Below are 18,001 nucleotides of genomic sequence, written 5' to 3'. Positions count from 1 at the left end.
CTCAGTGGTTGGAGGAAATAGATGCCCCAAGCCAGGCGGTAGGGGCATAAGTGATCCTGGAACTAGAAGGGGGAGGCTGATAGGCTGTCCTCAGGTGTACCCTCAAAACCCCTGACGGGGCCCTTGGGACTTATTAGGGGGGCCCTGACCTTGATCAGAAGGAGGGAGGGAATGGCACCTATTGTTACTTCCATTCCCATTCCTCTCCCTACAGCAAGGGAAATCGGGTTTCGAGCCCTGAAGGGCAAGCCTGGGAAGATTCCTATCCAGGAGGGAATGCCTCTAGGGGGCCAGGGTATGAATCTTAAGGGACTTCAGGGTAGACTGGGTGTCTAAGGCCATGCAGATGCTGATCAGTCTGTTCGGAAAAGAGGGACAGCCCTTCAAAAGGGGAGGTCCTGAATGGTGATCTGGAGTTCAGGAGGCACTCCAGAGCCCTGTAGCCACAAACTATGTAGTGAGAGGAATCCCCTGGTCATAGTGCGTGCTGCTGTATCTGCAGCATCCAGTGCAGCTCATAGAGCTGCAGGGAGATTATCCTGCCCTCCTCCACGAGGGACAAACTCTAAATGGGAGTCCCTTGGGAGCAGTTCAACAAATTTGTTCAGTCACCCAAGTACTATATGCATAGCGACTCAGCAGTGTTGGGATTCAAAGTTTTTTTTTTTTTATATTTGTATTTTAGGTTTAGTAATGTAGTAATGTAAGGTAACATATAATCATATTTAATATTGTAGTAAGTCAAATCCTTTAGTTAAGTGTGTATATATATATATCCTATATTTCCTTGTTCTAAAGTGTAGTGAGTAAAGAGATAGAGTTTTGATACTGTGTCTGTGTTAATGAGACTAGAGGAATGTTGAAGGCTAATGCCTTATTTGTTTGATTTACAATGCCTTTTTGCCTTGCCCAATGCAGATATTAATGTTATGCTTTTCGAGAGTCCTTGTACAAGATTGTGTGTGTGTGAAAGTGGTATGTATGTGTCAAGATAAAGGTGCAAAAGTTATTGCTCAGAACAGATGGCCGAAGGAGGGGTGAGCATAGGTGAAAACTAGACTACCCAGCGTCAAAGAAAAATCATCTATAACCATCCATGTGAACCCTACCCACAGGATGATTGGATTATTGGCAGATAGACAGCCTTAAAGTGGAGCTAGCATCCCTGAAAGACAACTGATTACAGGATGACCTTTGGAAATGTTTTGGGAACAATGACATCAAAGAAATAACACTCTAGTCACAGGCTGACACAGCGGAATCTATAGACTTCAACAGAGAAAAGGGTTATAAAAGCAGGGTGCTTTGCTATGGAACTTTGGGTTCGTCTTGCCACCAACTCCAGAGAAGCATCGGATCGACTGACCGACAAAGGCCCTGCTCTCCCTCTGATCAATCTAACTGGCCACTAGATTGGTATAGAATCTGGACTGGTAACTATGACATCATCTGGTGGGACTGTGTATGTATGATGTTTGTGTGTTAGTGATTGAAAAGCATATGCAACTGTTGTATTCTCAATAAATGCGGTGTCCTGCCTTTTCCCCTATAAAAGATCTCGTATGCTTCATTTAAGCATAACAGCGGAACCTGCTGTTTCGCTATGAGGAGCTGCAGGCCTCCCAAGTCATAGGTCTTCCTGCCCAGGAGATCCATCTTTTTGGCCTCCCTGTTTTTTGGTGTGGCACCCACTTGGCCTTGGCTCTCTCTCTGGTTGACCGCCTGGACAACCAGCAATACTGGGGACGGGTTGGAGAAGAGATGTTCATTCCCCTCCTGTGGTTCAAAGTACCTCCACTCGGCCTTTTAATTGGTTGGTGGGATGGAGGCCGGGGTCTTCCAGAGGGTCTTCATGATTTTTGTTAATTGGCAAGGCCTCTCTGGTAGGGATGTTGGATTGGAGGACGTTGACGTTAGGTTCAAGTCCTCTCACGCTCATCCTGAATCACCTACAGACGCTGAGCCAGGCGATGGAGGAGGTCCTGATGAGACCTAAAGTCCATAGCTGGCATGGATGGGAGGGCGCTGCCAAGAGCCTCGTCGGATGAGGAGGACAGCAACCCCTTCATGCCCACAATCTCCTAGTCAGGTGCCTGCAATGGGACCTGAGAAGCCACCCATGAGGCCACAGTAGGGGGTTGAAGAGCAGATGGGCCCCTCTCTACGGATGGCCCAGGCAAGTCTTGCTCCCAAGGGAAAGACTGCCCTGACATCAAGGAATGGGTTAGTGAGGTTGCCGGGGAGGGTGCCCTGGGTCCCGAGTAGGCTGACTACAGCCCAGAGGGACCCAAACCCTGGCCCTCGTGATAGGCGCCAAGAGTCCAGAATGGCCACTGCTCAGATGCCTGTAGAGTACTAAAACAATATCAATCTACCAAACAATGAAGGTGCCAATGGTTCTTTGTCTGTATAGTATCTGGTATTAGTACTCTTCCTCTCTAATTGCCTACTAATGGTTCTTATGTGCCCCCTTTGACAATCCAGGCTTTAGGTGCTTATAGACTATTTGTTTTTCCTGTTACATTCCAGCTTGGCTTTCCCCCTGATATTTTTATACCCACTGTCTCTTCTTGTTCCCCCCTCCCCTCCCATTTTTTTCCTTCTCCCCTATTTATTTTAGTTCTGGACATCCAACACTCTGGTCATCTGAAGAAGTGGGCTGTGCCCACGAAAGCTCATGACACCATCTACATATTTTGTCAGTCTTTTAAAGTGCTACCAGATTATTTGGTGTTTTTTAAGTTTACCCTGTATAGGCTAACTCGGCTACCCCCTGAAGCTTTTAAACGACTAAGACCAACTGCTAAGAGACACTTGCAGAGCAAGAGCAAAGTACATTCCAACAATTGTCCATTGTTGCAAGCAGTAAGAAGGAACTAAAGAGGTGGAGGGCCAGCAGAGGTATATATTAGTTGATATATTGGTGCCACTCCAGGGGGCTTCCCTGCTGTCCCGATGGGTACTGCTAAGGGAAAATCTTCTGATGATACGTGCATGCAGCATGCACACACCTACATGGAATAGACATGAGCAATCACTTGAAGAAGAATACTTAAGCTTCAGAGATCTAATAGACAGCAATTTAAAATGGTCATGTTTAAAGTCTACTTAAGCAGTAAAACTTTAAAAATTATTTAACTTACATGAGTTGCTGTACTGTAAAGCTGACGTTTTGATCATATAAATTATCCCAGGTTAGAAGAAACTTCATGTTCAAAGCATGAATTTCCAGATTTATTGGATATGCTAAAATTCAAAGAAAAAACAAAACTCACGATTGTCACCAAAAAGTCTTAAGTCATGTACACTTATTTTTCTCCAAATCTGTACAGTATATTTTAAATAACTGTTTGAATAGAATTTAAAAATATTTGATTTGTCATCATAGCAGTGGGTACACACAGCTGATTAAGTCAGCAGGGTATATAGCTCTCAGAGGGCTCTGTAGGAAAATATCATTTTTTAAAATCAAGAGAGACTATCAGACAGCCCAGAACATTAGAATAGGGAACATATGCAAAGAAGTCAGTGCCAGTGAAAATCTGTCTGTAAAAAAGTATATGAATACAAATTTACAAGTTTCGTATTCTGGAAGATCTGCAGATAAACAATGCTGCTATGATGCAACTTATGATGTTCTCTTCGTCGCCTTATCCCAATCTTAGGGATTTTACCCTTGTGCAAAACTTAGCTTATACAAAAGTAAAGAATCTGGAACAACAGAATTCACTTTAAGCAAAGTGTAAATGGAAACTGAGGTTAGCAATAAATATATTTTACATTAACCATCTAAGTAGTAGTTTGGGATTCCAGCCTCGGGGACAACTCATAGCAAAATCATGAATTCCACTGTCAACTATTAATCTAGAGGAGGGTTTTCCCAACCTATGGGTTGGGACCCAAATATGGGTCGCCATTACATTTCAAAAGGGTCGTGAAGTATCTCCCCAGGTGGCTCTGCCCCCACTCCTCTCCACATTTTGGAATTGCCTTGGGTCACCAAGTCTTCCTAAATTGTCAAAATGGGTCCCCATCTGGAAAAGGTTAGGAACCGCTGGCCTATAGTAAGAAACCCCACACAGGACAGCCAGTTGACTTTTTCAACTGGCAGGGTAGAACTTAGTCTGTACTTGGATGGGATATCAGTTAAGGAAAATCTTGGTGCTACATGAAACTGTGCTGTTCATTAACTTCAATATTCACACAGGGGTATTAAGGCACTCTGGTGGAAGTATAGAACATAAAATCAAATCCAGCACTCTAGTCATTAAAGGTTTCATTGTACTTTTTTGAATGATAGTTTGTCAGTTGTAAAGAAGTTTATTAGATGTACCACAGAGTAATGCTGATAATCTAATCAGTTTACTAGCTGCAAAACATGCGCCATATACAGCTGAACCTCACCATGGTACTCTCTGCAAGAAAGGGGGGGGGGGGGAATTAACCCTCCTGAAATTCCAAATTAGATAACCGCATTATAAATTCTTCTTGTGAAGATAGCTCACTAAATAAATATCATTTCTTGGTCTCTCCCCTAAGAATCAGAATCTAAGCAGCATTCATCAATATATGTTGAATTTTATTTATTCAGTAAGCTCCAAATCAGATGGAGATGTTTCCTGCAAATTCCACTGGATTAGAGCAGGGGTCTCCAAACTACGGCCCGCGGGCCGGATGCGGCCCGCGAGGCCCTCTCATCCGGCCCGTGGAGACTGTGACGGGGAAGAAACTCCCCGCACTAACAGCCCCTCCCCTGGAGGAGCGCCGAGCGGCGCAGCGCCGCGGAGCTGGGGCGGGGAAGAAACTCCCCACACTGACAGCCCCTCCCCCGGAGAAGCGCCGAGCGGCGCAGCGCAGCGGAGCCCAGGGGAAAGCCCACGGGGAGGGGAGCGAGGGCGCACAGCCGCAGGCGCGGCAGGCGAGGAAGGCGGCAGGACCCAGGAGGAGAAGGGGCAGGGACGCCAGGGTGAGCGGCACGCCCCGTGCGTGCTGGCTCAAAAGGGGGAGGGGCCGGAAGGACAGGGGTGGCCGGCACTCACTTTCTTTTGGGCAGGCAGCCAGGAGAGGGAAGCCGGAGGAGCCAGCGGGACGGAGGAGGGACTCTGGACCCGCGCAGCCCTTGCCCTGGGCAGCGAGACTCCCCGGCTGGGGGTGCGGGGGATCGGAGCCGCCAACGGACGGCCACACGCCCTGCGGACCGACAGCCGAGCCCGGGCTCTGCGCGTCCCTCACAGCAAGAGGGGTTGGGACTTGGCGTGGACAATTGCTCCCTATTGGCCAGTGCGTTCTTATCCTATTGGCTAGCTCTCTCATGAGGTCACTAGTGGGCTGGGCTCTATTTTGGCATCCAGGAAACAATTTCACCATTCACACTAATACAGGTGTTCATGTGTAGTGTATCAATGTGTTATTAAATAATAACTGAATAAAATAATATTAAATACATAATTAAAAACAACATCCATGTTTTGATTGTTTTTTATTTGGACCTCAAGTGTGTAGTCGGCCCCCGAACTGCTGTTTGATAGTTAATGCGGCCCTCGGGCAGAAAAGTTTGGAGACCCCTGGATTAGAGCATTGGCATGGAGATTTTTTTTTAAAACTCATACTTGTTTCTGCTTTAAGGTAGCAGATTTGGATAATGTTCTATTCCCGCTTTAGGTGTTTACTGGGTAGTGCATGAAAAATATATTTATTTGGGTTTCAGTTGTTACTTGAAGCTTTTAAACAAGTGTTTCAGTGATAAACCAGCCTCAACTACTGGAAAAAAAAAAAAAAGGGAAACCTTCCCAGGGGAAGTTATCCCATAACTGTCTCGTAAAGGATTTCTTCTACCTCTTCTGAATCATGTGGGACCGATCACACTGACTGGATTCTGAACCAGGTGGACCACTAGTCTAATTCAGTGCTGAAATTACTATATTCCTACATACACAATATGAAGAGTGTAAAATTATTTAATATCTATTTTAGAAAAATAAGTCATTTGGACAAAGGGTAAAAATAATTTGCAAATGAATTCATGAGCTGCAAGCAAACACATTCTAGATCACTTTTTGGGGCCTTAGAACAAAAAAAAAAAAAAAAAAAAAAAAAAAAAAAAAAAATTCAGGTTTCAGGCAAAAATAGCAAGTTATTTTTGCAAAATCATTCATTTCAACCCAACGCTTGAGTTTTTCCACAGATGCAAAACAGTATCTTACAGGAACGGAACAAAGTTTTATTCTAAACCAAACTCACTAAATACAGGAATATTTGTATTTGCACCTAGGAACAAAATAGACCCATGATAATCTAAATGTAATGGTGGACAGTGCATTCATTTGGATAACAGATAATTCCTTATCCGATCAAAAGCCTCAGAGTATATGATGGAAGATATTAAGCTATCGATAAAATAGAGTTTGGATAACTGATGTTCAGATTACCAAGGGTACATGGAAATCAGTTGAAAGCCTGGTAATTTTGCACAACTTTACTACTTTTGAGCAATGGATTTTCAAGCCGGTCAAGCTGGTTCTAGGATTTGATTACTGGAGTTTAAAGGATTTTTCCTTCTTACCTTTATCTGTAGTTTTAATGCAGTACACTGGACTGAAGGAACCTACTTTTCTTTCAGAAGTTATGCGAGCTTGAACCTTCAGACAGTACGTAGTCCTTGGTGCAAGATCATATATTTTATTTCTGCGCTCAAGAGTTCTGCTTTTTGGCTGAAATATATAAATAGCTGTAAATAACATATTAAGGGAGTTGTCCTGAGACAAAAAGTGTTACTGTCCTGAAGAATCACTTGACTTCTGCAGCACATGACATTTGGAAACATTCCAATATTAAGAATAAGGTAATATTTCATTTATACTAATATCCCCATAGTGTAACTCATCTAAAGTGCACTAAATACCCGGACAACTATGTAGGTTAAGCCAGACGATTGCTACACTCTTGAATGAATTCTCACAAGAAAGTGATGAAATAGAAAACCCTCTCTTGCCTATGGTGAACACTTCAAAACAATCACTCTGTATCTGACCTCAGTCCTCATTTTCAAAGAAAACCTGCACGTTACCTTCAATGATGAGGCTGGAAACTTAAATTCATAACTTTGCTAGACACTACAAATGAAGGACACAGATTTGTATGGCTTATTAAAACAAGCTACTAACAAATTTCCAGCCACCTGCCCTCTGCCTTTCTTTCCCCCATTACTGGAGGCCTTTTAATAGGTCACTTCACCTTGAATGGTCCCTTGAAACATGTTAACAATTTATACTAAACAATTTCTTCCACATTTTATTTAGCTGAGACACGTAGGGTATGTCTACACTACAAAGTTATCAATGAAACTAACACTGATATGCAAAAAAATCCACAAAACAAAAATTGCCAGAGGGTGTTAAACTAAGTAGGAACAAGTCACTTGGACCAGGGCTACATCTAGACTGCAAGCCTCTTTTGAAAGAGGCTTTTTCGAAAGATACTTTCGAAACAGCCTCTTTCGAAAAAGAACGTCTAGACTGCAAGCAGTACTTTCGAAAAAAGCAAGCCTGTCTGGATGCTCTCTTTCAAAAAAACCCTGTTTGCATTCAAGAAAGCCTTTTTTTGAAAAAGCACTTTCGAAAAAAGGCGTTCCTCCTCATGAATGAATATGAAATGAGGAATATGAAATGAGGAATACGCTGTCGAAAGAAAAGCCGCGTTCTTTCGATTTAATTTCGAAAGAACGCAGCTGAAGTCTAGACGCAGGTGACGTTTTTTTTTTTTTTAAAAAGGCTACTTTTTTCGAAAAAACCCTGCAGCCTAGACACAGCCCATATGGCATAACCCGCTCAAGAGTTCTGAAAGAACTCAAATATGAAATTGAGGTACTACTGTGGTTTGTAATCTATCCTTTAAATCATCTTCCATACCAAAAGACTAGAAGATAGCTAATATGATGCCAATCTTTAAAAAGGGCTCTAGAGGTGATCCTGGCAATTACAGACCAGTAAGTCTAACACCGGTACCAGTCAAATTAGTTGAAATGATAGGAAAAAATAGAATTGTCAGACAGATAGATGAACATAATTTGTTGGAGAAAAAAGTCACCATGCTGTCTACAAAGGGAAATCATGCCTTACTAATCTTCACTGTTCTTTGAGGATGTCAACGAGCATGTAGACAAGGGGGATCCAGGGGATACAGTGTACTTCAATTTCCAGAAAGCGTAAAAGAGAGAGAGAGAGAGTGTGTGCGCGCGTGTGTACGCACGCACACCAACTCTTCTCCTAACTTAAAGTAAGGTCAGGGTTTGGTTGTGCCCCAGGAAACAGACTGTTTTCCATTACATGCAAAGGGAGGAGCTGCTGTTCATGGGGACATGATAATGACAGTGTCTACTGCAGGGAGCCATACTACCAAGGGAGTGGCCAGCAGGGCAGGAGTGCCACAATCTTGCCTGCCAGCACAACAGGTAAGTAGCTCCCCTACCCCAAACTCATTCCTCCTTTGGCCACAGTGTGGAGGCAGGGAGACATACTGGTAAGAGAGAAAACACCCCGGCAGCGGGGGGTGAGGGAAGGTTGGCAACATCAGGGAGAAAGAGCATGCCCTTGGCAGAAAGGGGAGATCTGGGGGGAGGGAAAGAAAATCCCCTCCCCAACCTGAGCCTCTCCTATCCCCAACCCTCAACTCACAGCTTGAACCTCCTGCACTCCCCCTCCTCCACATCTCCAATGCCCTGCCCTGAGTCCTGCATCCCCCCACCACCAGGCCCCTGCCCAGAAGGACCTAAGCAACTCCAGGTAAGTCTGATAGGAAATATTTCCTTATTCACTTCTTCACATAATACAAGAACTAGGGGGTCATCTAATGAACAAAAGGAAATACTTCTTCACAGAATTATAATAACCCATGAAAGCCAAAACTGTAAGAGGGTTTGTCCATGGAGGATAAGTCTATGAATGGCTATAACACATGCTCTGATTGTGCTAGCCTCTGTTTGCCAGAAGCAGAAAGTGGACAACAGGATGGATCAAAAAATAAATTGCCTGTTCACTCCCACTGAGGCACCAGCCACTGTCATTATCGGAAGACAGGATACTGTGCTAGAGGGATCATTGGTCTAACCTAATAGGACCAGTATGTTCTTAAGAAACTAAGCATTGACCAGCTTAACAACATGAGCATCCAATCCAAAACTTTGAGCTAGAGATGTACTACAGTCTAGTAAATCAAGGCCCTTAACAAGACCCTTACAACAGTGAATGGACCAAGCTACAGATCAGAAATTAGGATACAATATATACATAAAATAATTTAAAAAAAAATAAGATTTCATTCTAGGAAGTGATTCAGCAATTGAAGTAAATCAAACAATATTTTAAACTTAACTTAGAAAATCAATCACTATCATACCTCTGCATTTGATGAGTTTTCCCAAAATACAGCATTATAGGTAAAAATTATATCAGATGTCCACATTCTTCTGCTCAGATTTTCCTCTGGAGAGGAAATGTTGATTTCCACCACTCCATTGATAGATTTCAGGTGCACTCCTGGAGGACCAATTTTAGCTGCAAAAATTAAACAATGTCATTAAGCACAACACTTTGTTGAAAGACCAAAAGTTACACGTTTGAACAAGTAAACTACAAGGCATTGCCTACAGTATTTAATTTTAAGTTGTTCAAATAGAATCTAACAGCATAACTAAAACTCCAAGCGTTATCTGGGACAGAAGACAGTTAAAATAATATTGGCTGTAACAATATTACAGTAACTTCCTCATTCTGTAATGAAAAGTTATATACATTTGTGGAATAAGTCACAAGAAAGGCTTATTTTAAAAAAGCCCAGTCCCAAATTACCAACCCGCTATTAAAGGATCCAGCTGTATATAGGCTATAGTTGGTGATAAATTAATAGAAAATAGGACTGCTAGAACTTTAGCTTCTCAAATACACATTTGCCAGCATCAGCACAGGGGCACAGTGGCAATGACACATATGGTACTTTAGAGTACAGCTAATTCCTTATCTGGAGCATTCTACCTCTTCCTTAATGTGAAGATTACATTAATTGGTATGGGTACAGAATAGAGATGGCCACCATAGAAAATCATGATGTAAAAACACACACAAAGAAAAGGCCCTACATCACACCACTTCACCACTGGAGCTCTGCAGAGTCAAAAGTTGGGAAGATCAATTTTATACAGTGATATAACATTGTAAAGTTTGGAAAATATGCCATTATGGGTGAAATTTTCAAATCACAAGTAGGATTTTACCATCCTTATACCTTTCAAAAGTCTCCCACTGTATATACAATCCAGAGGATATTCATATTGCAGTCCTCCCTCCCCCCCATCACAAGGATTAAAAATGTTCAAGAGGTGGCTCTGGGTTGTTAAGATTAGGAAAACTCAAGGGCAAAGAAAGGACAGCAAGACAGTAGCAAGAACAGGTAGGTGAGGGATGAGAAAGTGTAGCCGTATACACAGTTAATCAATGAGCCTGGGCTCATTGGTTAACATGCATAATAGGGAAGGAAGGCAGGCGGGAGGCAGCTTTTAAACAGGCTCCCCAAGCGTACCAGTTTGGGGAGTCACCTACCGCTCCCCATGTTGCTGCCTCCAATACAGAGGCAGCAGCACAGGGCAACAGGTGGGAGCCACTGGCGCCTGCATATAACTACTGAAATAATCAGTGGTTACACAATTACTTTACTAATTGCATCTTAACATCCCTTACATGGTCTACAATTTTTGTTCAAATTACCTATTTCAATTAGGGATGTGGTTTTCTACTGAAACAATAAAACAGTATAATGCCCTACTATAGGCACAGGCATAAAGGCAGCTTATACCAGTATAGCATCTTCCACTCCATGTACAAGAATAAAGACATCTTAATAGTGGTAGAATTACATTAACATTAGGAGACTATGCTAACTTTAATTATACTAGCATATTTAATTTTGTTTGTACACGAACACTTAATCTCAGGACTGGGCTCCATAGGTCTTATACTGGTATAAATTTCACTTAGGGATGTGATTGTTTTAAAAAACAACTAGGGGGCTGTGCCCCCTGCTTGCTACACTCATCAACGCCCCTCTCTCTGGGGGTAGGTGTTTGGCCAAGGGGAAGGGACAGGATTAGGCTAGGAGTGTGGGGTCTCAGTGGAGGGGGTATGCAAGGGTGCAGTGTCTCAGCAGAGGGGGTGAGTGAGAGGGCTGGGGGTGCGAGGACTCAGCAGGGTGGTGAGTGAAGAGGCTGGGGGTACAAGGTCCCAGCTTTGGGGGGTATGAGTGAGCTGGCTGAGGGTATTGGGTCTCAACCAAGGGTGTGCGTGAAGGAGCTGTGCGTGCAGGAAGGCTGTGCACCTTGCAGATACCACCTCCTCAGAATACCAGGGAGGAGGCTGCGTGACTTGTGAGAACTCGGAGTGAGGGGACTGAAGGACTCTTGGATTGGGGAGGTATGGGGGAGTAGGGTGTGGGGAGGCCGCATAGTTCCCACCTCCCTGGGAGCACAGACTGAGCCCATAGACAGCGGAGCTGGGTGTCTGCAGCAACCCTAGCCAGGGCTGGCAGTAGGGGGCTAGTGGCTGGCCTGGCCAGCCACCCAGCTGAGTCAGAGGTAAGAGTGTCTGGCCTGAAGCAGAGCTGGCAAGGGGGACAGCTGCGGGACCATGGTACAGGACTTCCCTCGTTAGGTCTCCCAGTCCAGAACCCTTGGAGGTCGAACCTATAGCAACTTCATGCAAATGGGGGTGGGAGAGGGGGAAAAGTGAGTTGGGATGGAGGGTAGGAAGGGGTTTGCACTGCTTTAGTCAAGTATATTTAGAACAGCACAACCTGTATTTGGACAAGGTCTTATGAAAGTTACTGTATAAATAGCATTACTAAAAGCATAAAAAGGCAGTTGCTCTAGAAAACAGCAGAGCCAATAATAAGGCAATACAAATCGTTACACTGTATTTTATATTGTGCTGCAACAGAAGGTATATGTCTACACTACAGTGTTATTTAGAAATAAGCTATTTCAAAATAGTTAATTCAAAATAGCTTATTTCAAAATAACGTGTCTGTACAAAATGCATTTTGAAATAGCGTTTTGCCATTTCGAAATAGTGCGTCCACACTGAGTGGACGCTGAATCACATTTAAGGCTGGATGGAACCAGGTCTGGCAGGGCATCAGGTCAGGAGTTACTTTGTGTGGCTGTTGTCTGAGGCTCTCTGAGGTCTGTGCTTAAAGGGAATGCCTTCCCCCCACATCCCGGACAGCCAGTTCTCAGGTTTCCTTGCTTACTTGCCTACCTCAATGAGGGACAGCAAAGCATTTTGTCTCTGTGTGCTCTGGTTGCCCTCACTCGGGAAACCACAGCACTCTGCAACATGGAGCCAGAGCTGCCCCTGGGCACTCTGGTGCTTCTTGTGGATGCGTTGCTGCGAGCCTGGCTGCACTTTCTGCAGGCTGCTATCTGGGAGGTCCATCAGGGGGCTGTCAGTATCCAGGAGGCCCTGCAGGACAGCTTCCACTTTGAGGAGCACTAACAGTCTCCCTAGTCTGCCACACTGGGGGCTTGTGCCTCATTCCTCCCTCAAGTCCTTCCACTTACCCCCCATCCCGTCCCCTTCCTGATGTAAAATAAAATACACGTTTTTTTCATAAACACAAACTCTCTTTATTTAACAAAACTGGGGGGGATGGGGAAATGAAACTCTGGTGAGACTGGGGAAAGGAGGTGGGAGAGGGAAGGAGCGAGGGTGGGAGAGGAGAGGGGGAAAACAAGGGGAAGAAGCGGGAGGGAAAGCTCAGGGGTCTTGCCAAATCAACTTGATTTTCATGCAAACCTGCTCCTGGGTTTGCATGCGGCCTTTGGTGGCCAGGCTAGCAGCTATCCTGACATAGATGGCCATGTTCCTCTGTCAAGTGCGGAGATCATGGACGTTGGAGGCATCCCCTCCAAACCTGAATAAAGTCCATGATCTCTTCCCTGGACCAGGAAGGGGCCTGCCTTCTCTGGGCCTTGGCAGGCTCCTGGGAGCTGGCAGACTGCTCCTGGGGAGCGGTGGACGGCTGGCTGCCAGTGGCTTGCTGGCTCATGTTTTGGGGCCACTTGGTCCGGGGCAGTGACTGCTGGCTCTGGGCTGGCAGGCTTGGAGCTGGCACAGGCACTATAGCCAGAGTCTACCACTTTAAGGGCTCCGGGGAGGGGGGAAAGGAGTGTTCTTGGTTGAGGCTGGAGTGGCCACCAGGGCACCCTGGGAAGGCTGGAGGCCCCCTATTTCAAAATAAGTGTCTACACAGCACTTATTTTGAAATAGCTATTTCGAATTTGGCGTTATTCCTCGTAGCATGAGGTTTACCAAATTAAAAATAAGCGCTCTGCTATTTCGAAATAGCAGTTTGGCTGTGTAGACGCTAGGAAAGTTATTTCGAAATAAGGGCTGTTATTTCGAAATAATTTTGCTGTGTAGACATACCCAGTAAAATGAAAATGTTTAATAACAGATTGCGTTTGTTATTAAACATTTTAAACATGTTTAATATTGTACTAAGTATATGTGTATTTCATACCTTTTAAATAGGGTGTAAAGAATAAAGTAGTAGACCATGGAGATTTTTCTTCCCCCTGTTCAGCTCTTACACGCACATTATAGGAATATAAATAATCTGTCATTGCAGAGGAAAAGTCACATTCCATGACAGTGACATTTTGACAGCCAGACATCTCTTTCCAGTCTGTTTCTTCTATTACTGCCTCCTCATAATCCTCAAATAGTCTGCAAGAAAAAAAAGTTTTCTATCGGTGATTAAAGATAAAATGTAAACATTAAAAGAAGAAAAAAAGCTAGGAAACTGAGAAATAACAATTAAAGTTGTTGATTCCCTTTTATAACCATTAGATTTTGTTTTTAGTAGAATGTTACAGGTTTCTGAAATAAACCTGTATTTTGAAGCCATCTTCCCCCTCCTCAAAAAAGAGAAGCACACAAAATCTTCATGTTCGAATACTTAAGATTTAAGAGAAAAAAGTCAATTAAGGAGTTACTACTAAGCCAGACAAGTTTGCGCATTTATTGGTTGAGAAAAGGCTAATGAGAAATAGCACCACATTAGAAAGAACAAAGGGGAAGGGGGGGAAGGAGCTAACTGAAAATAAGCATGAATAGCAGTAACCAAAGTCTGTAAACCAAAGGCAAACAAGCATGTGTTTCTCATTCTGTATTTATAAAGACCATGACTCATTAATCAGAGTTCTATGCTGGGGAACATTCTGAGTCTTTTTTTTTTTTCCCAATTCTGGAGACAAACTTTGATTAGTGATGTGTGTTTCTAATAATATAAGATATTGTTCTCAAAGCTTCCATAAATATGGTTGTTACATGTGTCTTTTTCAGTATGCAATGTTACTACTCAATGTAGTCTCACAAATAATACGCATGCCAATATTGAGGAACATTTCCACGGCAATTATATGATCTTCAGAAGCTATTTCACTGTTGCTTTGTAGGCATACATCAGTTTAGGCCTGAATTTTCAGACACATATTTATTCCCAAACACAAAGTACCACCATAAATCAGTGTCCTTATGTTGCTCAGGGATTTGAAAAAAATAAATGATAATGTGCACAGCACTATGTTAGTGGGAGAGCTTGTGTTCACTATAAATACAACCATGTCAGAATTATCTCCTAACCTATCTGGAAGTATGTTTTAAATCAGCCGAGTAGACTGGACTGCAATTTTTAACCAACTGAAAGACCACTGTGACTAAGGGACAACATCTGCTATGCCACTAAAATGCTTGTGGATTTCCACATTTAGTGACTCATGCTTTGGGAGCCTTGGTATAAGAATGCATTGCTAGAAGGCCCACAATTCTCAAAGCTATGCAATTTATAGAAGATTAGCACCTCTTCAAATATCAATGTTTTGAAACTCTTGTTAACCAAAAACAGTTTGAGATTTTAGGTATTAAAATGTGGTAACATGTTCAAACTACACACAGTAATGAAAAGAATGGTCCAAACTAAGGATGTAAACAACTATTAATATACGGCAGTCCCTGGGTTACGTACAAGATAGGGACTGTAGGTTTGTTCTTAAGTTGAATTTGTATGTAAGTCGGAACTGGTACATATTGTAGGGGAAACTCTAGCCAAACATTATTTTTAGTTTTGGATAGCATAGGGAAAGGTTAACACCCCTCTAATGTTTGTTTTGCTGTCTGTTCCCCTGTTCAGAAGATTTCACATCTATTTCTGTCCCTGTGACAAACTCAGGACTAAAGGAAAATGCAGGACAATGTAGCACTTTAAAGACTAACAAGATGGTTTATTAGATGATGAGCTTTCGTGGGCCAGACCCACTTCCTCAGATCAAATAGTGGAAGAAAGTAGTCACAACCATATATACCAAAGGATACAATTTAAAAAAATGAACAAATATGAAAAGGACAAATCACATTGCAGAACAGAACTAAAGGAGTAAAGGACTAAAGGAGTAACTCATCAAATACCAAACAGCTCTGCACCATGCTTTGAGCTAATAGCTTTATTTCCACACACCACCCAGGGTTCTAGGAGGAGGGTCCTTTTTTTGCTAACACAATGAGGCCAGCACTTTGTTTGTTTTGGTGGAGTCTTTGTTTGCCCAGGGAGCCCAGCATGTATAGGGGGAGGAGGGGCGGAGAGGCTGCTTTTGTCTGCTGTTCGGCAGCCTGTTGCTCAGGGGAGGGGGCAGCCTGTTGCTGGCAGGGGGGGAGGGGGGAGATGTGCAGGATGCGAGGCTGCGCGTGGGGGGGGGGCGGCAGCGGGCGTGGGGAGGCACTTTTCCTCTGCCCGGCAGCTCTGCGGGATCCCTGTCCCTGTGGCCAGCTGCTGCAGGCAGAGGCCAGTTGGAGCCGGCCGAAGAGGAGGAGAAGGTGGATTCTAGGACCCAGGTGAGTGAGCCCTGGGGACAGCTGCTGCGCTCCGGGAGCCCGGCATGTATAGAGGGGAGGAGGGGCAGAGAGGCTGCTTTTGTCTGTTCGGCAGCCTGTTGCTCAGGGGAGGGGGCAGCCTGTTGCTGGCAGGGCGGTGGGGGGGGGGCAGCGGGCGTGGGGAGGCACTTTTCCTCTGCCCGGCAGCTCTGCGGGACCCCAGTCGGAGCCGGCCCGAGGAGGAGGAGGATCCTAGGACGCAGGTGAGCGAGCCCCGGGAATGCTGCTGCGCATGTGCGGGAGTTGCCTCACCCCGTTCGTATCTAGGGATCCGACATAAGTCGGATCCACATAAGTCGGGGACTGCCTGTAGTTAAATGGATGAAATTACACCATTTAACCGGTTAACTATTGGCAGGCAGGTCCTGCCTGACGGCCCAGAGAGACCAGGTCTCTACCTGCTCCACTTCGGTATGGCTGGGGTCCTGCCTGTCACTCCAATGCATCTGAGTCCAGGGTCCTGTTGGCTTACCCAGGACAGCTAAGGACTGGATCTCTCTGGCCTGGGTGCCTCCTGGTTGCCCCAGCACAGGATCTCATTGACCCACCTTGGCATGGACTGAGGTCCTGCTGCCACGCTCAGAACAACTCTGGAGCAGCCAGGGCTCTATTGACTGCCTGGGCTGCTCTGGCACAGCTGGGGCTGGGGGCCTGACACAGGCAGGGGCCTGCCTACTGCCCGTAAGATGCCATCTGGACTCATCCAGGGCTGTTCCAGCTTGGCACGGCTGGCCGTTCAACTGGTTACACGGTAAGCTTTTCAGCACACCTAAGCTTAACGCTTACCAGGTAACCAGTTAACCTTTAACATCCCTAATAAAAACATCTCTTTGTTTAGCTAAGCAACATGCTCTTATGCAATTTTTATATCATTAAACCTACCATGGGGAGAAGGGGTTGTGTTTTGTCCCCTTCTCCCCCTCCATCCCATTACCTTCTCTTGAAATAAATGTCAAATAATTTTGGCTCACACAGTAAAATAGTGAACTTACCGTTGGTACTGAGCTGAAAACGTTACACTGAAGTCATTCTCACTATTCCAGGTCCATCTTAGAGTGAAATTTGTGTTTATAATATCAACTTGAACATTCTGAGGACTTGTAAGATTCATTTGGCCTACAAAAATGTTGGGGTAGGAAGAAGGGAAGAGATAGGAAGAGGTTGGGGGAAAAACATTATTGTACACAAAGTTTAAGGATATGTGACATCTGTTCCACAACAGTAATCTTTACATGTTCAAAATTAAGATAGAGTATCAAGTTTAGTACAGTTAAAGTACTTAAGCCTATTCAAATAAGATAATTCATGGCTTCCTTTAGCTATGTAAAGAGAAATTTCTCCTCTACAACTTGGATTCAATGTTTTTCTCTTTTTTGTACAGAGTTTTAAGACCTAGTACTTAGAAGAATATGCTGATTCTCAATGCACATCAGCCAAAATATTTAAAAAGCAAGTGCAATGCCAGCTTTCAACACTTTGGATCTCTGCCACAAGCTCTAGATCACCTCTGTTGCTTTCTACCATTTCACAGCTGTGAAGTGAACCCAGAACATGCATGACTTTTCCCCCTATTGCAATATACTCTGAAGCTACGTCTAGACTACAAGCCTCTGTCGAAAGAGAGCGTCTAGACTGCAGCCACTTCTTTCAAAAAAGCGAGCTGCTTTTTCAAAAGAGAGCACCGAGGCAGTACACTTTCAAAAAAAGGTGTTCTTCCTCATAAAATGAGGTTTACTGAAGTTGAAAAAAAAGCCTTGTTTTCGATTTAATTTTGAAAGAATGCGGCAGCAGTCTAGACGTAGGGGAAGTTCCCCCTTCCCCCCGAAAAAAAGGCCACTTTTTTCCCAAATAAATCCTGTAGTCTAGACACACCCTGAGATAGAATAACCAGAAAGACTTCTCCACACAATATGACCACAGGACTCCATTGCAGAAAACCAACATTTGCTCTTGGCTCAATAGTGGTGGGGGTAAATCTCCATAAAAAGCTTGGAGAGAAAAGGGTGAATATGCATCAAGACACGAAC

At 44.1% G+C, this 18,001-nt stretch overlaps 1 protein-coding gene across 1 annotated transcript in view; it reads right to left on the bottom strand.

Moving 5' to 3' along the window:
• Nucleotides 1-18,001, bottom strand: part of IFNAR1 (interferon alpha and beta receptor subunit 1) — a 41,315-nt gene that overhangs the window by 16,765 nt on the left and 6,549 nt on the right. Inside the window, exons 2-6 of the mRNA XM_075910979.1 lie at nucleotides 16,967-17,090; nucleotides 13,567-13,772; nucleotides 9,394-9,551; nucleotides 6,563-6,710; nucleotides 3,144-3,246 (exon numbers count right to left, since the gene is read on the bottom strand). Coding sequence (XP_075767094.1) covers nucleotides 3,144-3,246; nucleotides 6,563-6,710; nucleotides 9,394-9,551; nucleotides 13,567-13,772; nucleotides 16,967-17,090 — 739 coding nt within the window. The remainder of the gene's footprint in view (nucleotides 1-3,143; nucleotides 3,247-6,562; nucleotides 6,711-9,393; nucleotides 9,552-13,566; nucleotides 13,773-16,966; nucleotides 17,091-18,001) is intronic.

Source organism: Pelodiscus sinensis, chromosome 1 (genome assembly GCF_049634645.1).
Source record: "Pelodiscus sinensis isolate JC-2024 chromosome 1, ASM4963464v1, whole genome shotgun sequence".
Lineage (NCBI taxonomy): Eukaryota > Metazoa > Chordata > Testudines > Trionychidae > Pelodiscus > Pelodiscus sinensis.
Note: the sequence above shows the minus strand (reverse complement) of the source record. Positions and strands in the feature narration are given on the sequence as shown.